This window comes from Periplaneta americana, chromosome 7 (genome assembly GCF_040183065.1).
Source record: "Periplaneta americana isolate PAMFEO1 chromosome 7, P.americana_PAMFEO1_priV1, whole genome shotgun sequence".
Taxonomy (NCBI): Eukaryota; Metazoa; Arthropoda; class Insecta; order Blattodea; family Blattidae; genus Periplaneta; species Periplaneta americana.
The window spans coordinates 2,169,661-2,192,673 of record NC_091123.1 but is presented as its reverse complement, the minus strand read 5'-3'; the positions used below and the strand labels follow the sequence as shown (position 1 = coordinate 2,192,673).

Here is a 23,013-nt window from a genome sequence, read left to right as displayed (position 1 = left end):
TTAAATGAGAGAAACGTAAAATTGAAGTTTATTACTTTTCTCATTCCAGTTGAATTTTACATAAGGAGCAAAGAATGTACATGGTCTTTCACTTTTGTACACAGTTTTATGTAACTCTTTTCCAAAGTACCTATCTTCACAATTGAGGACTGTTTTTGCAAAACTTGCTAACTGAAAAAACTAAATTTTTACAGGAGAGACAAAACCCTATAGTAAGCAAGTTTTGCTGTAACTCTCACTTATAGCAGAAAGCAAGTTTTGAAAAAACGATCACATTTTGACACACTACAATGAAGAGAAATAACCCAATTTTACTAAGACGCTTTGAACATCATGTAGAGGCCTGCCTTATGTTAACGAATCCATCAAAATCTCAATTTTGCAAATTTTGCAGTTAGCAAGTTTTGCAAAAACAGTCCTCAAATTCAGTTCCTCACTAATTTACGAAATCAGCATTAATATCTTCTTCCTATTCCTCAACACACAAGTTCCTATATTGTAGCATTGCCTCAACTCTGAAATTCTTTACCTAGTGACAGCAGATGCTAGACACTGTCACAGTTTAAAATTAAACTAGAAAAACATGTTTTATGCAAAGAAATCCATTGCTTAGAAGTTGTTAGATAGGCTGATATTGTTTTTATAATTTTAGTAATAATTTCCTTGTATTAAATACTAGAACAGCCTATCTCCCTTTGATTAATTGAGTGTCCCTGTAAATGTTGTATAATATTAAACCAGTTTATATTATTTTGAATTTCTGCTTTATGTGCAGTTGCTTTTTTATATAATTTCCATTTATTGACACACCTCCATTATATATATATACTGATTTGCATTTATATCTACACTTGTGCTTGTAGTAGTGGTGGTGTGGAAGAGAAGGCCTGATGGTCTTGACTCCTCCAGAATAAAAAAAATAATAATAATAAGGAATATCACCGTGTTTAGTTGTATAGTCATGTCCCAGCAGTGTTATGGCTCTGAATTTGTGCACCAGTGGTGTGGTAAGTCTAGGAGATTTCTTCCCCTCCCCCCTCTTTAATACGAAATAATTTTTTCATATAATCTGCTATATTTGCTACTAATCATTACGAATTTTTAAAATGAATGTTTACTTTGAAGGATATCTTACTAGTTTCATGATACCATGCTGATAAAGGATACTGGTATTATATCCCGAAAAGACTAAGTATATGATTATGTCTCGTGACCAGAATATTGTACGAAATGGAACTATAAAAGTTGGAGATTTATCCTTCGAAGAGGTGGAAAAATTCAAATATCTTGGAGCAACAGTAACAAATATAAATGACACTCGAGAGGAAATTAAACGCAGAATAAATAATGGAAATGCCTGTTATTATTTGGTTGAGAAGCTTTTATCATCCAGTCTGCTGTCAAAAAATCTGAAAGTTAGAATTTATAAAACAATTATATTACCGGTTGTTCTGTATGGTTGTGAAACTTGGACTCTCACTTTGAGAGAGGAACAGAGATTAAGGATTTTTGAGAATAAGGTGCTTAGGAAAATATTTGGGGCTAAGAGGGATGAAGTTACAGGAGAATGGAGAAAGTTACACAACGCAGAACTGCACGCATTGTATTCTTCACCTGACATAATTAGGAACATTAAATCCAGACGTTTGAGATGGGCAGGGCATGTAGCACGTATGGATGAATCCAGAAATGCATATAGAGTGTTAATTGGGAGGCCGGAGGGAAAAAGACCTTTGGGGAGGCCGAGACGTAGATGGGAAGATGATATTAAAATGGATTTGAGGGAGGTGGGATATGATGGTAGAGACTGGATTAATCTTGCTCAGGATAGGGACCAATGGCAGGCTTATGTGAGGGCGGCAATGAACCTCCGGGTTCCTTAAAAGCCAGTAAGTAAGTAACGTATTATAACATATTCCTTAGCAACAACTTCATCACATAATGTCGTAATTTGATTGCCTTCTGATTCATAGAGGTCTATTTATACAACATTTGTTTTTCTGGGTGTAATACAAAGGGATTTAACACTGCCATAAGAAACGCATGTCTAAAAACAATGAAGAAATAACTTAATCAGTGAGTCATGCTTAGAATTTAGCAGGCTTTGACAGTTTGTAAAACAAGAGAACATCAGGCTTTGACATAGCAACCATAAATGATGTTCTCTTGTTTATTTTGCGTCATATTTCCAAGTTTTTGTGTCATATTTTGGTTTTTTAGGACATAACTGCATGCACATTTCCAGACTTTTTAGGTCGTAGAAATCCAAGCCCTTCTCATCGCTGTGAGAAGGAACAGCTGTGCGAGTTCAGTTGTAAAGAACTTCCCTGTAGCTTCCCAGACATCAGTGTGTTTTATTTATCTTGCATTCTTAATGCATTGTCAACTGTATCTTACATTCTGTAACTCTTTGCTCTTTTCGTTTTCATACAGTTGCAAGAACTCATATCTCAATAGTTCTTAATTTGGCCCTTTATTCAACTTCATCAGCTCTTTCACTTAGCAGAATTATTCTTTTTCCATTCCTCTTCCTCTCTTTTTTGCTGAATACTACATGAAAGAAAAATTTTGATTGTGAACTGAGATGAATCTCTAGGACGGACTGTGAAATGGTCACGTGGATTTTTCTTGCAGTTTATTTTCTCCTTGTATTGGATGGCTGTGAAAACCTGACTAGTAATATGAGGTTGTGAAATGTCAGGGCACATTCGAAATTGCTGAAACTGGTTACAGAAGTTATGTTTACTCATAAATAAAAACGCCATTTTATTCACAGAACAATGTGTTTATTTTTGTAAAAAGTGATTAAGGGACACAAGACAAGTATTTCTTTTTATGTGGTTGCATTAAGTGTCCAATTCCAGTCCGATCAATATAACACACGTTGTGAATATTCCCCTTCAGCTTTATAATGACACTATTGATCTTATTATATCGCACCCCTAGAATAATACTCCCAGGAAATGAATTTTGAGTTATAGACAGTTTTGTGTTCTTTATTTAACCCTGTATCAAACAGTGAAACTGTCATATCTCCAAGTTCAAGTGCAAGTCTGCCGGGCTCATAGTGATACTTGGTAATCCTGAGTTTTCATACGACTTTGAAATGGTTATCTTGCATTTACTCAAAACTACTTTTAGTAATTACAACAGTGTTACTTTAAGGGTGTGATATGCTCGTATGACATGGTAGTGTGAATTCTTTGGTCAGCAGGAAAAAGCACATAAGTCAGAAAAGTCGATTTTTCTGTTTTACCCAATCACATAAGTCTAGTATTTTTTCTAGTTTTTGAAATAATAAAATTTATTCTATACTAGCCGTACCCGTGCGCTCCGCTGCACCTGTTAGAAATAAATATTAAGTAATTACATAATTAAAATAGGACATTTGCTCCAGGGAACATTAGTGTTTGATAGAAGGATAAATCGTTTAATATGTTACTTAATTTAAATTGCATCCAAATAATTAAAATGCGATCATTTTGGTCCAGAGACACTCATTTGGTGCAATGACAATTCCTTTAACATGTTTCTTAATTTTTATTACATGCAACCATAGCTTAATGAAGATTGACATCATTTAGATTTAATGTGTGTATTTTATTTTACTTGTTATAGGTTTCCATTGAATTATGGTAATAACTTAATTTTAACCCTTGTTTTCTATGTATTCAGTAAATGACGCTTGGCCAACTATGGTTCTGAACCCTTCAAATAACTTAAATTATATTATATTATATTATATTATATCAGACGTTACTGTAATAACATTATAGCATTATGTCCATACAGAGAAACTACACTTTCCAATGGTGAAATAATAATTAATTATACAAATCGGTTAATTTAGCTTCCGATATTACTTCATACAAACACAGAAACATTCTCTGTAGGCTATCTTTCATAGCTTTCGATTGTTGTTGTCCAAGCCCCTTATAGACGAAGTCATTTGTTTTTTAATTCATTACACGGCCTTAGATGGCAGTTATTTTAATTTTAAAACTCATTTATCTCATTAAATATCAGTCCTATCAAAATTTTTCAAGAAATAAAACTTATCGCAAATTATTTTTAAAGAAACTTTTGTTATGTAACATTTTTCACAAAAATCAATAATAAGCGAGATATTTCGATTTATTTAATTCAGGCCCCCTTATAACCCCCCTTTTAAATAATGTATTTTAATGTCATATAGCCTAAAATCTAAGTTACAACGAACTTAATTTATATTCCAATTTTCATCGAAATCCTTTCAGCCATTATCGCGTGAAAAGGTAACAAACATACAGACAGACAGACAGACAGATATACAAACAAAAATTTCAAAAAAAGCGATTTTCGGTTTCAGGGTGGTTAATTATATATGTTAGGACCAATTATTTTTGGAAAATCGAAAATTACCAGAAAAAATTCGGCTACAGATTTATTATTAATATAGATTAAATTGAAAAGGATCTTACTTTAACCAACATGCATGAATTTCATTATTATACTTTTATTCACTTAAGAATAAATTAAAAAGTAAATCAGCCCACACCTGTGGAGTAACGGTCAGCGCATCTGGCCATAAAACCAGGTGGCCCGGGTTCGATTCCCGGTCGAGGCAAGTTACCTGGTTGAGGTTTTTTCCGGGGTTTTCCCTCAACCCAATATGAGCAAATGCTGGGTAACTTTCGGTGCTGGACCCCGGATTCATTTCACCGGCATTATCACCTTCATCTCATTCAGACACTAAATAACCAAAGATGTTGATAAAGCGTCGTAAAATAACCTACTAAAAATCAAATCAATACTGGTTTTCCCTCAACCCAATATGAGCAAATGCTGGGTAACTTTCGGTGTTGGACCCCGGACTCATTTCACTGGCATTATCACCTTCATCTCATTTAGACGCTAAATAACCGAATATGTTGATAAAGCGTCGTAAAATAACCTACTAAAAAAATCAAATCAATACTGGTTTTCCCTCAACCCAATATGAGCAAATGCTGGGTAACTTTCGGTGCTGGACCCCAGACTCATTTCACCAGCATTATCACCTTCAGCTCATTCAGACGCTAAATAACCGAAGATGTTGATAAAGCGTCGTAAAATAACCTACTAAAAAAAATCTCTCCTGAAAAAATTATTTTTTTGACTTATGTGCCTTTTTCCACTGACCAAAGAATTGTTCCTTGAAACGATTTTTTGTTGCTATAAAAATTACATTTTTTAAACTTTAGGTACATTATATTAAGAAAATACTATTTCCTAATTACGTATCTCAAAATATTAGATTTGCAGTTAGTAGTAGTAATGGACCCACGAAATAATGTAATGTTTAAAAAGTGAATTTTTTAAATTAAAATTGTAAATATGTTGTGGTTGGTGACTAGGATCTTCATTATTTTCAGTGATCGCTGGATTATTACCGTTGCACAGGGATGACAGTGGAGACAGTTCTGTTACCATGGTCAAGGACAGAGATGTGGGTAAGGCTGCAAATTACCACAGTTTGTAGTATTACCAGTAGATGTACTAGTGTTCTTGTTCGTCATCGTTGTGATTTGATAACTGGTAGATATAGTTTGTTTGTTGTTAAGCCACTGGCGTGGCTCAGTCGGTTAAGGCGCTTGCCTGCCGGTCTGAATTTACGCTTGGGCGCAGGTTCGATCCGTGCTTGGGCTGATTACCTGGTTGGGTTTTTTCTGAGGTTTTCCCCAACCGTAAAGTGAATGCCAGGTAATCTATGGCGAATCCTCGGCCTCATCTCGCCAAATACCATCTCACTATTACCAAACTCATCCACCCTAAATAACCTCGTAGTTGATACAGCGTCGTTAAATAACCAACTGAAACAAATATATATATATATATATATATATATATATATATATATATATATATGTATATAGTTTGTTTCTGCATACCTGTACTATGGAGTGCCATAAATCAGCGTGTCTGATATTTTCTTACAATATCATCGAAATCCATATCAGATACCAATTGTGGATGTATTTAGAATAGGGAAAAGAAATCGAAATCGCAATCCAGATCAAGTTAGGCCTATACTAGTGAAATTCAAGAGCATGACAACAAAGGATAAGAGCGTGAGAAGCAGAAGGTTGCTAGGGGACACTTCTATCAGAATGGACAATGACTGGAGTAATGAAGTAAGGAGCAGAAGACGGGTTTTGGCTCCTTTCCTGAAAGAAGCTAGGAAAAGTGGTCAGTTTGCAAAACTGTGTAGAGAGAAATTAAAGATTAACGATTTGATCTTTAGTGTAGAAGAGTGTCTCGAAAGCATTAACGAGTCGGCAGTAGATTCTGAAGAAATGGAGAGGAATAGGAGAGTCCTGAAGGAGAAACTTAGGGGATTAGTGTCGAGGAGCATTGGAAATATCAGCTTGGACAACATTAATGAAAATAGCAAGGCAAGTTCATCAGACAGACATGGAATGCAGAAAGAAGCAACTTTAAGCGATCGAAAGAAGCCTATGACGTCATCTGAGGAGGAAATATCAACACATAGCAGAAATCTTCAAACGCGTCAAAATTCCTGCAATCAGCATTTCGAGGTGATTCCAAGGCGAGTACGTGAGTTGCGGAGTCAGGGGAAAACAACGACAAGGCAAGTGAAGAAAAATGGAACGGATTCAGGTAGCAGTGATGAAGGAATAAAAGTGAATAGTAAAAAGAAACATGATTTAAGAAGTTGGTGTAGGGGGAAGTAGTGGGGGTAATACAAGAAAATAGTGGGAGGTCAAGATATCAATAGGAAGTAAAGTGAAGGGAGGATATAAGTGTAGGGGTCAGTAATGGAGAAGTGGGGCAATATAGATTGATAGGCTGGTGAACGAGAGGTGACAAGATGCATTTAAAGAGAACATAAGTGAAAGAGAGAAAAGTAAGTAAGTTATGACTTGCATAAATTTGCACTGTATACAAAATATGTGAAGTGCCATCTCACCGGAAGTAAGTGCTTAACGACAAATATGTTGTTGTTGTTTTCTAATGCCAGGCGTTTGACAATAAAGTCATTTGACCTCTTGCACTCCAATATTTTTCAAAGATATTATCATGGCCAGCCACTGAAGCACAGATTTTGAGGTGTTCCGAATCCATTTCTTGGTTTGAGTTGCACAATGGGCAGTTAGGGGACTGATATATTCCAATTCTATGCAGGTGTTTGGCCAAACAATCATGGCCTGTTGCCAATCTAAATGCAGCTACAGACGATTTTCGTGGTAAATCAGGAATTAACTGTGGATTTTGATGCAGAGAGTTCCATTTTTTCCCTTGGGATTGTGTTATCAAATTTTGTTTGTTGAAGTCTAAGTATGTAGATCTAATAAATCTTTTCACAGAGTAATACATAGATTTAGTGACAGGTCTGTAAGTAGCAGTGATAAATGTGATAAAAGCTTTGATATAGTGTAATAAACCCAAAACCAGACATTTGTTCATATATATTTGATCAAAAATGTTATCATATTCTGTGACACAGAAATTTGATAGTGTAATATAGGCCTAAGACGCAGGTGGTCATAATCCAGTGATTACTGAATTTCAGCCTAACTTAATTTTGTATAATTTTATAATATCCGAATTGTACTGATTTTGTTTTATTCACTGTCTGTAACTACACAGAATATCCCGACATATATCCAGCTACAGTTCCTCCAATTGTTTGTGCCCCAAGTTTGGTAACATCAAATGTTATAAAACCTTACAGCCAGGTCCTATTCACTGTGCTTCCCGTCCTCCACCATGTCCGTTAGACCACCGCTGCCAACAGTTGGAAGGACTTGCATTACACTGAAACTGTAACAACTCGAGCCGCGCACTGAGATGTGTTGTTGTTGTTGCTATTCCTTAGGCAGCGCGCTGTCGCTCTTGCCCCGCGAGTACGCCCGCAGGCCGGCGGACTTGTTGCCCAGCATACGGTCCAGCAGGGACTGCTTGTTCTTGCGCCGCACGCTCAGCACCTCGCGACACAGTTCATGGAATGCCTCGGCCACCTGCGTCACCTGCTCAGCGGCTGCCACCTCGCTGAACCAGCACTCGTAGTCCTTTGCCAGGATCTCCCCTGCAACAGTCCGTACCGGTACTTACAATGGCACATACTTTTAACACAGGTCTGCAAAATTAAGGGCCATAAAAATTGTTCTAAAAATTTATGCTACATTTATGGTTTCTTGGGGTGCTGATTTTTTCCTCTAGACTGATTCTTTATGCCATTAGGAAAGTTCAGGATAACACAGAGGGTTTGGAATTGAACGGGTTACATCAGCTTCTTGTCTATGCGGATGACGTGAATATGTTAAGACAAAATCCACAAACGATTAGGGAAAACGCGGGAATTTTACTGGAAGCAAGTAAAGAGATAGGTTTGGAAGTAAACCCCGAAAAGACAAAGTATATGATTATGTCTCGTGACCAGAATATTGTATGAAATGGAAATATAAAAATTGGAGATTTATCTTCTGAAGAGGTGGAAAAATTCAAATATCTTGGAGCAACAGTAACAAATATAAATGACACTCGGGAGGAAATGAAACGCAGAATAAATATGGGAAATGCCTGTTATTATTCGGTTGAGAAGCTTTTGTCATCTAGTCTGCTGTCAAAAAATCTGAAAGTTAGAATTTATAAAACAGTTATATTACCGGTTGTTCTGTATGGTTGTGGAACTTGGACTCTCACTTTGAGAGAGGAACACAGGTTAAGGGTGTTTGAGAATAAGGTGCTTAGGAAAATATTTGGGACTAAGAGGGATGAAGTTACAGGAGAATGGAGAAAGTTACACAACACAGAACTGCACGCATTGTATTCTTCACCTGACATAATTAGGAACATTAAATCCAGACGTTTGAGATGGGCAGGGCATGTAGCACGTATGGGCGAATCCAGAAATGCATATAGAGTGTTAGTTGGGAGACCGGAGGAAAAAATACCTTTGGGGAGGCCGAGACGTAGATGGGAGGATATTAAAATGGATTTGAGGGAGGTGGGATATGATGATAGAGACTGGATTAATCTTGCACAGGATAGGGACCGATGGCGGACTTATGTGAGGGCGGCAATGAACCTTTGGGTTCCTTAAAAGCCATTTGTAAGTAAGTAAGTAAGACTGATTCTTTTCCTAAAAAAGCCATTACTTTAGATTTATCAATTCAGATGTTCTGCAGTTTGATGTAAATTATGAAAACATTAAGTGCTAAACTCAGACATTGGAAAGTACCGCAAATTATTAAATCAGTAAAATTGTCTGTCTTTGATTAGGCTCAGCAGACAAACATATGACAACAAGTGCTGGAAGAGCCCACTCAAAATTGAACAAGGTACACACATCGTAATGTGTTGCTATACATTAACTGAGGAAATAGGAAACAGAAGTGGAAAAAGCCACAAAACTCTGGAAAGATTTAATTGCCTGAATTGTGGAATATAAGGAGAAAAAAATATTGGAACAAAGATAAACACAGTATGAGATATGAAGGAACTTCTGAAAGCAATTTTGCTAATATTTGTAACATAAATTATAAAATATACAAAGAAACTTTAGCTCGCCCCTGAAAGAGTAGAACTCATGCTCAGGGGCGGAAAACCAGAGGTTTTCATAAATAAGAAAATAAAGTAAATAATGCTCAAAGCAGTTTCAGAAAGGGATTTAATTTAAATAAACATTGTCATCTTGTATCCATTGTATTTGTATTCCAATGGATACCATCCTATTGTGGAATCCTGGGAAACGAGAATGTGGATGCTTTAGCAAAGAAGGGCAGCACTGCTACTTACAGACCTGTTACTAAATCTACGTATTCCTCTGTGAAAAGATTTATTAAATCTACATACTTAGACTTCAACAAACAAAATTTGATAACACAATCTCAAGGGAAAAAATGGAACTCTCTGCATCATAATCCACAGTTAATTCCCGATTTACCACGAAAATCGTCTGCATTTAGATTGGCAACAGGCCATGATTGTTTGGCCAAACACCTGCATAGAATTGGAATATATCAGTCCCCTAACTGTCCATTGTGCAACTCAAACCAAGAAATGGATTCGGAACACCTCAAAATCTGTGCTTCAGTGGCTGGTCATGATAATATCTTTGAAAAATATTGGAGTGCAAGAGGTCAAATGACTTCATTGTCAAACGCCTGGCATTAGAAAACAACAACATATATCAGTAAATAAGTGAGTTGTCAGATATTAAAAGTGGCCATTTTATTACTTAGAAGCATATCTGCAACCTTTTCCGTTTCCTCGAAACTTAGGAGACTGAATACGCACACACCTTCCTCCGTGCTGACCTGCCGCAGGTGCACCATGTCTCCCTTGTTCCCCACCAGGGCCAGGGGTGCGTCGCAGCACAGCATCTGCTTGACACGGCGCACGAAGTTGAAGGAGCGCCGGTCAGTGATGGCGTACACCAGCAGGAAGCCGTCTGCCCAGTGCAGGGTCTCACTGCTGGGGAAGTCCTCTTCACTCTGCAACGCAACACTCACTCACATTGGCTTCTGATCAAACTATGGTCTGTCCAAAACAACTTCTGACCTGACAAATGCGCCTTTAGCATGTTACCATGGCAACCATTCAAATCAACCAATCACAAGAGACGCGTAACCATGGTAACGGGACGATGTTGCCTTGTCTATGTTTACAAGTTGCACGTGAATACCAGGGCCTAGTGGTGAATACAGACTGAGTTGGCTGGTTAACGCGTGCTTTGTGTGAATTAAAAATATTATTTAGTTGTATTATTGTTTTAGTGTATCGATAATTATTGTGTTTAAATTATATTACACGTATTACCTTCGTTGTCATTGGTGGAGTGTGTGGCTAGTGTGCGTTTTCTAGTTTCTGCGAGAGTTTCTAAACAGATGACTTGTGCAATATCGGAAGGAAGGAAGGAAAGGCAGGGGGAGAATAAAGAATATTGGACAAGGTGCCCCATTGAAGAGTCAAGCGCGAGAGATGGTGTGTTATGTAAGAGAGTATTTTGACAGGAGAAAAGATAATGGCGGGCCTCTTTTACCTTTGGCGCAAGTCGTAATGAGAACTGTTGCTTGTGTTAAAATTAATAAGAGCACTGTTACCAATATTTGAAAAGAAAAAGGCCGTGCAGATTTTTAATTATAAATATTTTTACAGTTTACAATTATTTTAACGCCTTTCTAACAATATTACATTGAAGAATACCGACACTCATAAAAGTAGAGGCTTCGTATTAAATTAAAACTGTTTTTACAGTTTACAGTCCTTTCGACGCTTTTCTAACGGTATTTACATTGAAGAATACCGGTACTACTACTACTACTACTAATTATTATTATTATTATTATTATTATTATTATTATTATTATTATTCTATTATTATAGGCTAATAAAAATAATAATGTACACAAATTTTAATGCCTAGTGTTCAACAAACTCGTTAGAAATATATGTGTTCATGTCAGCTGTTCATTACTTCACTCTATCGCTTACACGACAGATGGGCAACATGACAACACTGCTCCCCCTTCTCTGTAAACTGTCAAGTCGGAAGTAGTTTTGGTCAAGGTATAATGTCACTCATATCACATTCTCCACAACAGAGATTTCTTCATATTGCTGTCATTGTTCATGTGAGCCCCTCTAATCACTCAAATTTGTATTATTCTGTGTTGATTGTAAGAGTCCGTCTTTCATTATTGAAAACTTTCCCTCATATCATCCTATATTCTACTCTTCAAAATATCCCTTCATATCATCCCATTATATCACCTACCCTGTTTCAACATCTACTTGGAGGATTTAGTGAAGAAATTGTTTTCAGAACATTGAAGGGACGATAGTTTTAGTAATAGTTTTATTTTATTTTCACTGGCAGAGTTAAGGCCATCAGGCCTTCTCTTCCACTCAACCTGGATCAAATCACATACAGAAAAATACATACCGGTATACAAATATTAACTTAAAAATAATAATAAAAAACATAATTAAGTAAAAAAGAGAGATTGAATACATATACACAATCAGTATTAACTTTAAAATAATAATAATAAAAAATATATATAATAATAAAAAAAAAGAGACTGAATACATAATCACAAACAGGAAAATACATTCTAGTATACAAGTATTAATTAAAAAAAAAAGAATTAATACATATGAATATAATCTCACAACTAAAGGAATAGTACGATTAGTATGATCAGCACAGCACGGGTTACATTAAGACAATGACAATTACTTAGATATTAGTAGGAGGAAGAAGAATAAAGTGCATCAGATTTGCTGATGATATGGCGTTGTTAGCAGAAAAAGAGATGATGCTAAGGGATATGCTACTGGAGCTAAATGACAGCTGTGAGCAGTATGGGATGAAGATAAATGCAAACAAGACGAAGACCATGGTCATAGGAAGAAAAATAAAGAAGGTAAACTTGCGAATTCTAAATGAGGCAGTAGAGCAAGTGGACAGCTTCAAATACTATAAGCAGTAACATGAGCTGCTGCCAGGAAGTCAAAAGGAGGATAGCAATGGCAAAGAAAGCTTTTAATAGAAAAAGAAGCATCTTCTGCGGACCTCTGGAAAAAGAACTAAGGAAGAGACTATGAAGTGCTTTGTGTGGAGTGTAGCATTGTATGGGGCAGAAACGTGGACATTACGACGAAGTGAAGAGAAGAAAATAGAAGGATTTGAAATGTGGATATGGAGAAGAATGGAGCGTGTGAAATGGACAGACAAAAGAGGAAATGAAGTGTGCTGGAAGAAGCGGGTAGAGGAAGAATAATGCTGAAACTGATCAGGAAGAAATTGGCTGGGTCACTGACAGAGAAGAAACTGTCTACTGAAGGATGCACTGCAAGGAACGGTCAATGGGAGAAAAGTTCGGGCATTAGAAGATATCAGACAATAGACGACATTAAGATATATATGGATTGTATTAGGAGAATAAGAGGAAGCCAGAAAAGATTTTGCTGTAAGAATTTTACGTTTTAAATGAGTTCAGGTTAATGGTTACTTCTGATATTTACAGCTTATAATACAAAATTAAAAATAGCCATGCAAATTTTGATGGTTGCTCACCTTAGGACAAGTGTCCAGTATTTCGAACAACACGGGTTCTCCGTCCACCAGGACTTCATGTTTGTAGCGGTTCTCTGTGAACAACATGGCGGGATTTAGTCATGTGCTCCAGTAAATGTTCAAATTGTTAAGAGGACTGTAAATTCCTTTCTTTCGTCAATATGTAATGTTCAACAACTCATTCATTCATTCATTTATTTTATTCCATAGATCTTACATGAGCAATGAAGCTTTAAGATGTGGAACATGTCAACATTTTACAATATTACAATTACAATTTTTACAAATTTTTATAGTTTTACAATTTAGTAATTTTCTACAATTTTTACAATTTTGTAAATTTTTTTTTTTTACATTTTGGCGAGATGTAGTGAGATGAGATGAGGTCCGAGGATTCGCCAAAATATTACCCGGCATTTGCCTTTTGGTGGGGGAAACCTCGGAAAAACCCAACCAGGTAATCAAATCAAAGCGGGTAATCAAATCAAAGGGGTTGATGCCAAGGACTCGCCATGGACACTATATATTACAAAAGGATCTAAAAATACATTTAAAATTGCAAGCCTCGTCCAGATCTCAGATATTCTTCAAACTGTCAGATGATATCCTGTGTAATTTCTATAAAGTAAAAAAAGAAGAAATACCAGTCTATATCACAGACACACTCATTGCTAAAACTCCAGTTGTGAACGAAATTCCTCCATGGAAATGGGTGATTCCAGAACATAGCATACAAATTCCAGGAAATCATTCCAAAAATGATCCTCCATACATTCTTAAGTTAGATGCCATGGAACTACTCTGCAGCACATATAAGGATCACCTTCAAATTTATACAGATGGATCTCTAAACCCTAATAATGGGACATCAGGAGCAGGGTATTATATTCCAAAATATCAAGAAAGTTATTTCATACCATGTTCATCCTCCTCCAGTCTTGACACTGAATTGCTAGCTATTGATGCTGCTCTTCAGTGTGTTACTCAAATTTCTGAAAAATCTACTTGCATACTTACCGACTCCAAGGGGCTATATTTAATATAATAAATATGTACCAAACCTATATGCACATAGAATTATTCCAATTCAGAAACAACTAAGTAAACTAAAAGAACTCCAAAAGGAAATAACATTTCAATGGATACCTAGTCATTGTGGTATACCTGGAAACGAGAAAGTCGATAATATTGCAAAACAGGCAACATATTTGCAACCAAGACCTCTTCAAGTGATATCTCTATCCAGTGCTTTTGCTTCAGTAAAGTCTCATTTTACAAACCTATGGATCAACAATTGGCTCTCTTCTGACAAGGAAACATTTTACAGTCTGTATGAAAGAAACCAAATGACCTGGAAATGTACAAAAACTTGCCCAGACATGTCCAAACATTTTTAACAAGAGTCAGAACAGGTCACATTGTCACTCAATTGTACCTACACCGATTTCACATTTCTGATAATCCTACTTGTCTGTGGTGTGATAATCATGATGAAGATCTGGAACACATTCTTCTATACTGTCCATCCATAAACCACAAAAGAAGTAAATTAAAATCATCAGTACCAGTTGCAGAAGACACAGCCCTGCAGTATTGACTACACTCCAACTCTGGTTACTAGCAACAGGCATCTATAATGAACACCGATCAAAATACCCCTCATTTCTCGTGAAAAACAACAACTGAATAGACTACAGTGGACTATAGTGGACTTTATGTTGTCAGCAAACAGCTGGATACATTAGGAGGATTGATTGATTTCTTTCGTCAATGTTTTCTGTCTGTCTTTGTTGTCGTAGAGCTCCATTTCAGTCTCTTGGTCCATTTGATCTATCCTCTATTGTTTCATTAGCATTTTTTCTACGTTTTCTCAGAGTTCTTACACATGATATAGCCATATACTGAATATTATTTAAATTTAACAGGAAATCTTAAGAAATCTGATACTCCTTCAGACATTTCAGAATCATTAACATTGGGAACAAATTTAAATTATTCTGTCAGTGAGTGGCAACATATCTTTATAGATGGGTCCTGTTTACCAAATCATGGAGGTACTGGTGCTGGTGTAATACATTTCCTTTAACAGAGAATTAGATTCAAACACTACAAATTTCTTCAGGATATGTGTGGTAAGACTTTCCTGTGTTAAATTTCAACGTACCTTGTTAACATGTTTCGACCTATTTTGGTCATCTTCAGAACTGGTCGTTGTTGGTCTTGGCGCCACTTGTTCTGTTTCCTGTGGGGGTGTGTTCCTGTGGTATCGTGTAGAGTCAAAGCGTGTGTGTGTTTTGAAGTTGAGTTGTGTTGAGAATATCGTTGGGGTGTGTTTTCGTGTGTCTGTATATTTCATATTGTTCTAGTGTGTTGAGTTTCTGGCTTTTTGGTTGGATGTGCAGTATTTCCATGCCTGTGTTGATGTCTCTGTAGGTGTGGTTAGCATTTGTGATGTGTTCTGCATATGTGGAGGTGTTTTGTAATTTTTTATGGCTGTGATGTGTTCTTTGTAACGTATTTGAAATGATCTGCCTGTCTGTCCTATGTAGAAGTTGTTGCAGGTGTTGCATTTGAGTTTGTATACGCCTGTGTGGTTGTATTTGTTTGTTTGTGTGTTGAGATGGATGTTTTTGTAGAGTGTTATTTGTTCTGTATGCGATGTTGTAATTTAATTTCTTGAATGAGGTTGCAATTTTGTGTGTGTTTCTGTTTTCGTATGTTAGTGTGATGTATTTTTTGTGTTCTTGTGTTTTTTGTGATTATGTTTTGTCTTACGTATTATGTTGTCTATTATGTTAGGGTTGTATCCGTTTTCTTGTGCTATGTATTTGATTGTGTTTAGCTCTTCGTTGTAATCCTGTTGGTTCATTGGTATGTTGAGTAGTCTGTGTACCATTGTTCGGAATGCAGCTTGTTTTTGTTGTGTGGGATGGTTGGATGTGTTGTGTATGTGTGTTGTTGTTATTGTTGTTTTTCTGTATACTTTGAATGTGTGTTTGTTGTCTACTTTTGTTATTGTGATGTCTAGAAAATTTATGTATTTGTTGTTTTCAATTTCTAATGTGTAGTGTAGCTTTGGGTGTATTTTGTTTATGTGTTGATGCAGGTTTTGGATCTGTCTTTTGTTTCCTTTGTATAGTATTAGTATGTAATCTACGTATCTGTGCCAATATATGATGTTGTCTGCGTGTTTGTTGTTGTCTTTGTTTAGTATGTATGTATACAAATTTCTGTTGTGAAATTTCAGTTATTCTGTCAGACCTACAAAATCTCCCATATCAAATTGATAAGTATGACAAGACTTACAGTATAATATTCAGAAGCAGCTATCCTTGCTACAGCAATAGTAACCTCAATATTGTAGTGTGTCATGGAATTTTAAAAGAAATGATGAAGTAAGATTAATGATTGGTAGTTCAGTGGATCCCTGCACATTGCTGAGTGAGAGGTAATGAGCCAGCTGATTTCTTGGCTAAGAAAGGTAGCAGAATTACTTTGAATCTGTGTCTTACCATTGTGCTGAAAGAATAGTAAGATCGGAAAATACTACTTTAATAAAAAACAATTTCTAAAGGAAATGAAAAGAAGTGGGAGATGTACACAGTGTCCATAAAGTCCTGGTATCATTACAATCAATCATTGCTTAGGAATCACATGACTTAGAGCAGTGCAATTTTTTCAATATGTTCTACATCTCTTAAAGTGTTGTTTACTCTTCTTTTGCAGATTGGAATTGAACGACATGTGGTGGTATGCTGTACAGCAACAATGTGGAAGAATCCACTTTCCACAATGAGATGGCTAACATACTGGTAGTGTTACTGACTTGCTTTGGAGTGGACGGCCAGCTGTGAGTTGAACTGTGGACAGTGTGCAAGTTGCATTACAACGCAGCCCTCAGAAGTGAGTTCGTCATGCTTCAAGCGAATTGCATGTACCGAAAGCAACCATCATAAGCAGCTACAGATTCATGCTTATAAATTGCAATTGATTCAAGTGCTGCAGCCAAAATAGCATCCTCTGCGCTTTGAATTTGCTACTTTTATGCCGAACTCAATCGATGGAGACAGTGAGTATAATCTGACAACTTCAAGTGGAACCCCGTAAAACACGCCAACTTCTGGAATCTCTCTCTTTCTTTCTTCTCTCTCCCTCGCTTCTCGTCATTCAGTCACCAATCACCACGTAAATATCTGAGAGGGTGTGTGTGGGCATCGCGACCAATAGAAGAACCACTCTCCAGTATTACCACAATAACGGATTCTTCATTTTTGCCTCGACTGTCTGCTAGGAAGGTTCCATTATGCTAGCATTGCAGGCAACTAGTCAAACTTTCAATGCTTTTGTTAGCAGGTTGAGTCCACACCTGTGGAGTAACGGTCAGCTCGTCTGGCCGCGAAACCAGGTGGCCCGGGTTCGATTCCCGGTCGGGGCAAGTTACCTGGTTGAGGTTTTTTCCAGGGTTTTCCCTCAACCCAAGATGAGCAAATGCTGGGTAACTTTCGGTGCTGGACCCCGGACTCATTTCACCGGCATTATCACCTTCATCTCATTCAGACGCTAAATAACCTAAGCTGTTGATAAAGCGTCGTAAAATAACCTACTAAAATAAAAATTAGCAGGTTGACAAACTGTGAGTGGACCTGCAAGTACATAGTGCATAGTGCTCTCTCCCTTCCCCCGTGCTTTCTCACTTGCTCCTCCCCAAGACAGCCAGCGCTCACGTAGTAATTCGGTCAGGGTTTCAGTTCGATTTGTCAATCTCTACCTACGAAGTGTGATGTTTTCTGATGACATCTCTTTCTACTGCTGTAACATTCAGATGTGGGGTTCTGCAAGTTCTCAGGTCACTCGAGAACACATTCCTGGTAGTCCAGAGTGAACGTCTGGTGTGGTCTGATGCTCGATAAACTGACAGGTCCATATTTCTTGGTTGAGCAGAGAATTACAGGGACAATTTAATGCCACATGCTTGAATGCTATCTACTCCTTCAGGTGGAACAGCTGCAACCAGCCATGATTTTTCAAGACAGAGCACCTCCACATGGTGTAATAATGTTCGGGGAATTCTGAGTAGACATTTCGCTGAGAGATAGATAGGCCATGACAAACCAATCAACTGGCCACCACACTCTCCTGATATCACCCCGTTGCATTTTTTCCTTTGGAGATATACATGAGGGATTGTGTCTACCACACCCTGTAGTCATTGCAGACAAAGTCTAGCAGGCGATATCATGCTGTAATCTCGAACCTCTGACTTCATACTACAGTGACTTGTGAAACATGGCTAGCCGTGATTGTGTGGACTCCCCAGATAAATTTTCTTAGGCCTATATTTGTGGTAAGGTTATGATTAAGGAACATCACAGAAACATCAAATTCAGCCACTTTGCTAAAAGTATCAACCAAAAATTTAGGAAAATTATACGTGATAGAGAAAAACTGAACACATTTTTGGATGTAGCACCCCAAAGTACAGTGCATTTAGTATAATTTAAAAAAAAAGTTTATATGAACCTTGTTTTCTCAGGCTTATGTTATTTAATTTATATATTTTTAGGTTAAATGCATTACTTGAATCTTTATATGCCATTACTCTCCTATAATAGTTATTTATGGTACTTGTGAGGTAAGTGCATCTTTATTGCGCGAGTGGAAAGATGTAAGCACGAGGCGTCAGCAATAAAGATCACGCTCACAAGTACCATACGTAATTTTATCCATGACCATAACGAAAAATTATGTTTTCTAAAAGAAAATATGTCGAAAATAAGTCCTCATGTAATCACATATCATGGCATTGATTTTAGAATCGATACGTTACTAGGTAGGTCATGATGTAGGAGGCCGTGATTAGTAAAGAATGGTATCTAAGGCGTTGGATAAATAACAAATTATAATTAATTATATAATTTTAATATATATTTTTTCACTTTAAACGTGTATTTTCATTTTTTGAAGTTTCAGGGATTATTTAGAAGTGTGCACGAGAGTAATGTGATTAAAATAATTTCACATTTTACTTCTGTAAACTTAAGAGGAATATTAAAATGTAATTAATCATCGTGTCTGTTTTGAGCTAAACGTGTGTTGTTTTAAAATCCTATAAACCCATCTTCACAAGTTCAAGTCACCTCGCATCCCAAAAGGTAAATTATTACAAGATTTAAAAAATATATATATTAGATATGGATGCAATGCACAAATTACGACGTAGCAGATAGAGAAAAGAGAAGGAGATTGAGTGTATGTATATTTAAGAAATGGTAATAAAGAAGTAGAGATAGTGACATCTAGTAACTAATATATTAACTTCTTGAGTAATAGTTGAATGGAAAAGTATACGTGTGTACCCGGGCACTAGGAAAATCCTAATGAACTGTGAGATAAAGTTCAAACTGTGAGGTAAAGTTTTATCTCACTAGTGAAATAAAGTAATGTTGAACAAAAGCCTACTTTACAAACGCAAAACTATTTAGTAAAGGCATGTTTTTCGTTATGGTTATGGATAAAATTATTTTATTTTATATTGTGTGTAGCGGTTTGTTATGGTTGAGTGGAAGAGAAGGTGTGAAGATCTTAATTCTACGAGACAAATGAGTAAATAAATAAATAAATAATTTGCAACAGTTAATGTAATTGTTCAAAAATCCCACCACTGACTTCAGTGCCTTTTTCAGTTCTCTTGGCAATCATACTTGTAGCTGTTCAGGTTGTCTTGGAGATCTGCTAAGGTAAGCACACATTGGGATCGACCGTAGCACACTGATCTGGATTGCTGGTTTACATTTTATAAGATCTATTACACCTTTTGATGGAGCAGAATGGGCCAGAGTGGAGTGCATGGACGCGCAGTGGCTGCCGTACGATTTGCTGCAGCCCATTCTATGACGGAGGTGGAATTGTGTGCACTTCAAAGCAACTGGATGCATTGAATAACTGGTAAATGGTATAAATACTTAGTTTGTAGGCAGTGTTCATATGTGATATTATATTTATGGGATTTATGTACTGTGAAACAGTGTAATACTCATATAGCGATGTTACAATGATTATTTATAGGCCTAATATATTTTATAGGCTTAGTGGATAAAGCGTCAGCACGTAAAGCTGAAAACCCGGATTCAAATCCCGGCGCCGGAGAGAATTTTTCTCCGTTCCATTACTCTTTCATCGTATGATGACGCAGAATATCTGCATGGAAATATCATATGTACTTCGGTACATTAAAATAATATATATGATATTCGTAAATCACTTCGTGATTTAAGACGGCGCTTATTCCGTCGGATCCCGGCCAACTAGTCACTCATAACGAGTGCACCTCAGCACATGTGTGGACTTCGGTCCTGCATTCATAGACATCTATGACGTAGTGCAGAGGGCGGCCACTAGAGGGAACCCAGGAGTTGGAACTTAAAACTGAAATGATTCTGTCCGACACCGGGATGGGTATCCGGTGTGGCTTAGTGGATAAAGCATCAGCACGTAGAGCTGAAAACCCAGGTTCAAATCCCGGCACCGGAGAGAATTTTTCTCCGTTCCATTACTCTTTCATCGTATGATGACGCAGAATATCTGCATGGAAATATCATATGTAGTTCGGTACATTAAAATAATATATACTAATATATTTTAGCCCATGAATTGTCTTTAAAGTCCTGTTTCATCAGACGGTGTGAAAGAAATAACATCAAATCCTTGTCAAACAGCAGTTGAAATAAATGGAGTTCATCTGAACTGTCCATTTTAAACACAGTGTGATCGCAGGCGGTGTCCATTAAAAACTGAAAGGCAATCTTGTGTTGATGAGGCCTGGTATGTTACTGTGATACCGTTTTTATGATGTGATACTCCCCCAATAGTGTGTGAGGACAACACTACTATTATGCCAACACCTGTTATGTTTACATTTTTTAACCATCACGACCAATCCATCGTTCAGAGAATGTTAGATTCAGATGGTGTGTCACCTGACAGCTGTAATGTGCTGAAGGACCATGCCCATCCTTGTAGCAAAGGAACCTCTTCCAGTAACAGTGGAAGCTCGTTTAGAAGGAAGTCCGCATCATGTGTCCTGTAAGACGATTCGGGGCTGATCAACTAATCATCGATCACATTGCATCATACATTCGTGGAGAAGCAATGTTAAAAAGTTCTTTTGTACAACTTTTTATGTTCATCATTGTGGACTAACAGCATGTGAAACAAGTGAGCCCAGGTTCAAATCCTGGTTGGCATAAGTCACCTAAACCCCGTTTCAGTTTGGTTGATAGGCTTCCCCCTCTACTCACACTCTCTACCATCAGTGAAGGGGAAGATGCTACTGTCTATCTTACTAACGTTCGACTAATTGACTTTCAACACAGTTACAAAATTTTATTATTAAAAATGTTTACTGATAATCTATATTTCGAAAGCCTATACCAGACGCGGCGAAAATGCAACTCACAAGCACATTGTGGCTCGCAATGATAGCTGTACATTTTTCTTGCTTCCTGCCTTCTCCAACCCCCACCCTCTCACTCACTGGAGTCAAACTCCGTTCCATTTGTATTTGTCTCTGATCTGCGAGTGGCGTATCGTCGCAATGTCTCTCTCCAATACATGTACTGTACATCTACAAAAAAGAAAGTTTCAAGTAGAATGGGAGGACGCATTTTTTGCTGCCAATATGGTGAGATTACTAAATGTATAATTTGTTCGCAAGTATTACGAGGAAAACGGTTGCATAACATAAAACGGCATTATACTACATGTCACCCACATTATGAAACATTGAAAGGTAATTGTTGTTATTATTATTATTATTATTATTATTATTATTATTATTATTATTATTCGGTTAAATTGGAAAATATTCAAAGAAAATTTATTTCCTTATGTGCTTTTAGATTTATACCCAATTCCTCTGACTTTAACTATGAGATTACCTGTAAATATTTTAACTGTTGTAGCCTTTATTCTAGACGTCAGAATCTTGATTATCAATTTTTTTGCACAGTGATCGAGGGTGATATTGATTGTGAGTCTATCATAAACAACATCAGCCTTCGTATTCCTACAAAAGGTTTAAGATTCCAAAAAAATTTTTATAACAGATATTCTAAATCACTTTCTCCAGTCTGTAGATGCATAAAATATGCCAATTTGCATGGGCACAATTTTGATCCTTTTAAGGTATAGTTTCGTTTTGATTATTAGTATTTACTGTTCTTGTTATCTATTTTATTTATGTATGTTTTTGTTTATTTAAAATATTATTTATTTCTTTTTGTACCTTTGTATCTTCTGTTTGTGTATTGTGCTGAACTATAATTGGCCTCTGGGTGTTGTTCAGCACACAAATATTAATAATAAATAAATAAATTATTATTATTATTATTATCATTGTTATTATTAACCTATTACTATTATTACTATTGTTATTATTGTTATCGGAATAATTATCAGTCTTTATTTGCGGATGAATAGTCATACTCTTATTTCGTTAACAGGTATAGATCGAGCAAATAAACTGCTGGAATTGAAAGAAAGAAATGAACCCCAGACTACTAGTAATACACAAAGCATGGCACAGAAAAGGAACTACACTAGTTATTTGGTAGCTTGGGAAATTGCGAAGAGTTGTAAGGCATTTCAGGAAGGGAATTTCTAAAAACCTGTATGATTAAAATTGCTCAAGTTTTGTGTCCACAGGAGGTTCCTAATGTGGTCTATGTTTTCTTGTACATTTCTCTTTTCGTTGTACGTACAAAACATTAGTTTGTAGCCTTGTACTGTATAAAATTATATTTTAAATGCTGGATGTAAGAAAATGAAAATCCGTTACGGAGTCAGACAGTTGCTTCACTTCCCCTTCGGGTGTCCGCCTCCCTCCACAGGTGCTATGCACGTTGCAGGTTACACAGTGGCTCGGCGCACGAACTCTTCTTCGCCACGGC

General features: G+C 36.7%; 1 protein-coding gene and 1 long non-coding RNA gene across 4 annotated transcripts in view; one reads left to right on the top strand and one right to left on the bottom strand.

Moving 5' to 3' along the window:
• LOC138702824 (ras-related and estrogen-regulated growth inhibitor) overlaps positions 1–23,013 on the bottom strand; it is a 161,359-nt gene continuing 138,346 nt past the window's right edge. For 2 of the 3 annotated variants that reach the window (XM_069830136.1, XM_069830137.1), the window contains exons 4-6: positions 13,067–13,140; positions 10,286–10,478; positions 1–8,068 (exon numbers count right to left, since the gene is read on the bottom strand). In XM_069830136.1, coding sequence (XP_069686237.1) covers positions 7,848–8,068; positions 10,286–10,478; positions 13,067–13,140 — 488 coding nt within the window. In that variant the 3' untranslated portion in view covers positions 1–7,847. The remainder of the gene's footprint in view (positions 8,069–10,285; positions 10,479–13,066; positions 13,141–23,013) is intronic. The other variant, XR_011332899.1, reaches the window with a different exon arrangement.
• On the top strand, positions 7,959–21,912 carry LOC138702826 (uncharacterized). The gene is made up of 2 exons (XR_011332900.1): positions 7,959–8,086; positions 16,793–21,912. It is a non-coding gene; the product is annotated as an uncharacterized lncRNA (long non-coding RNA).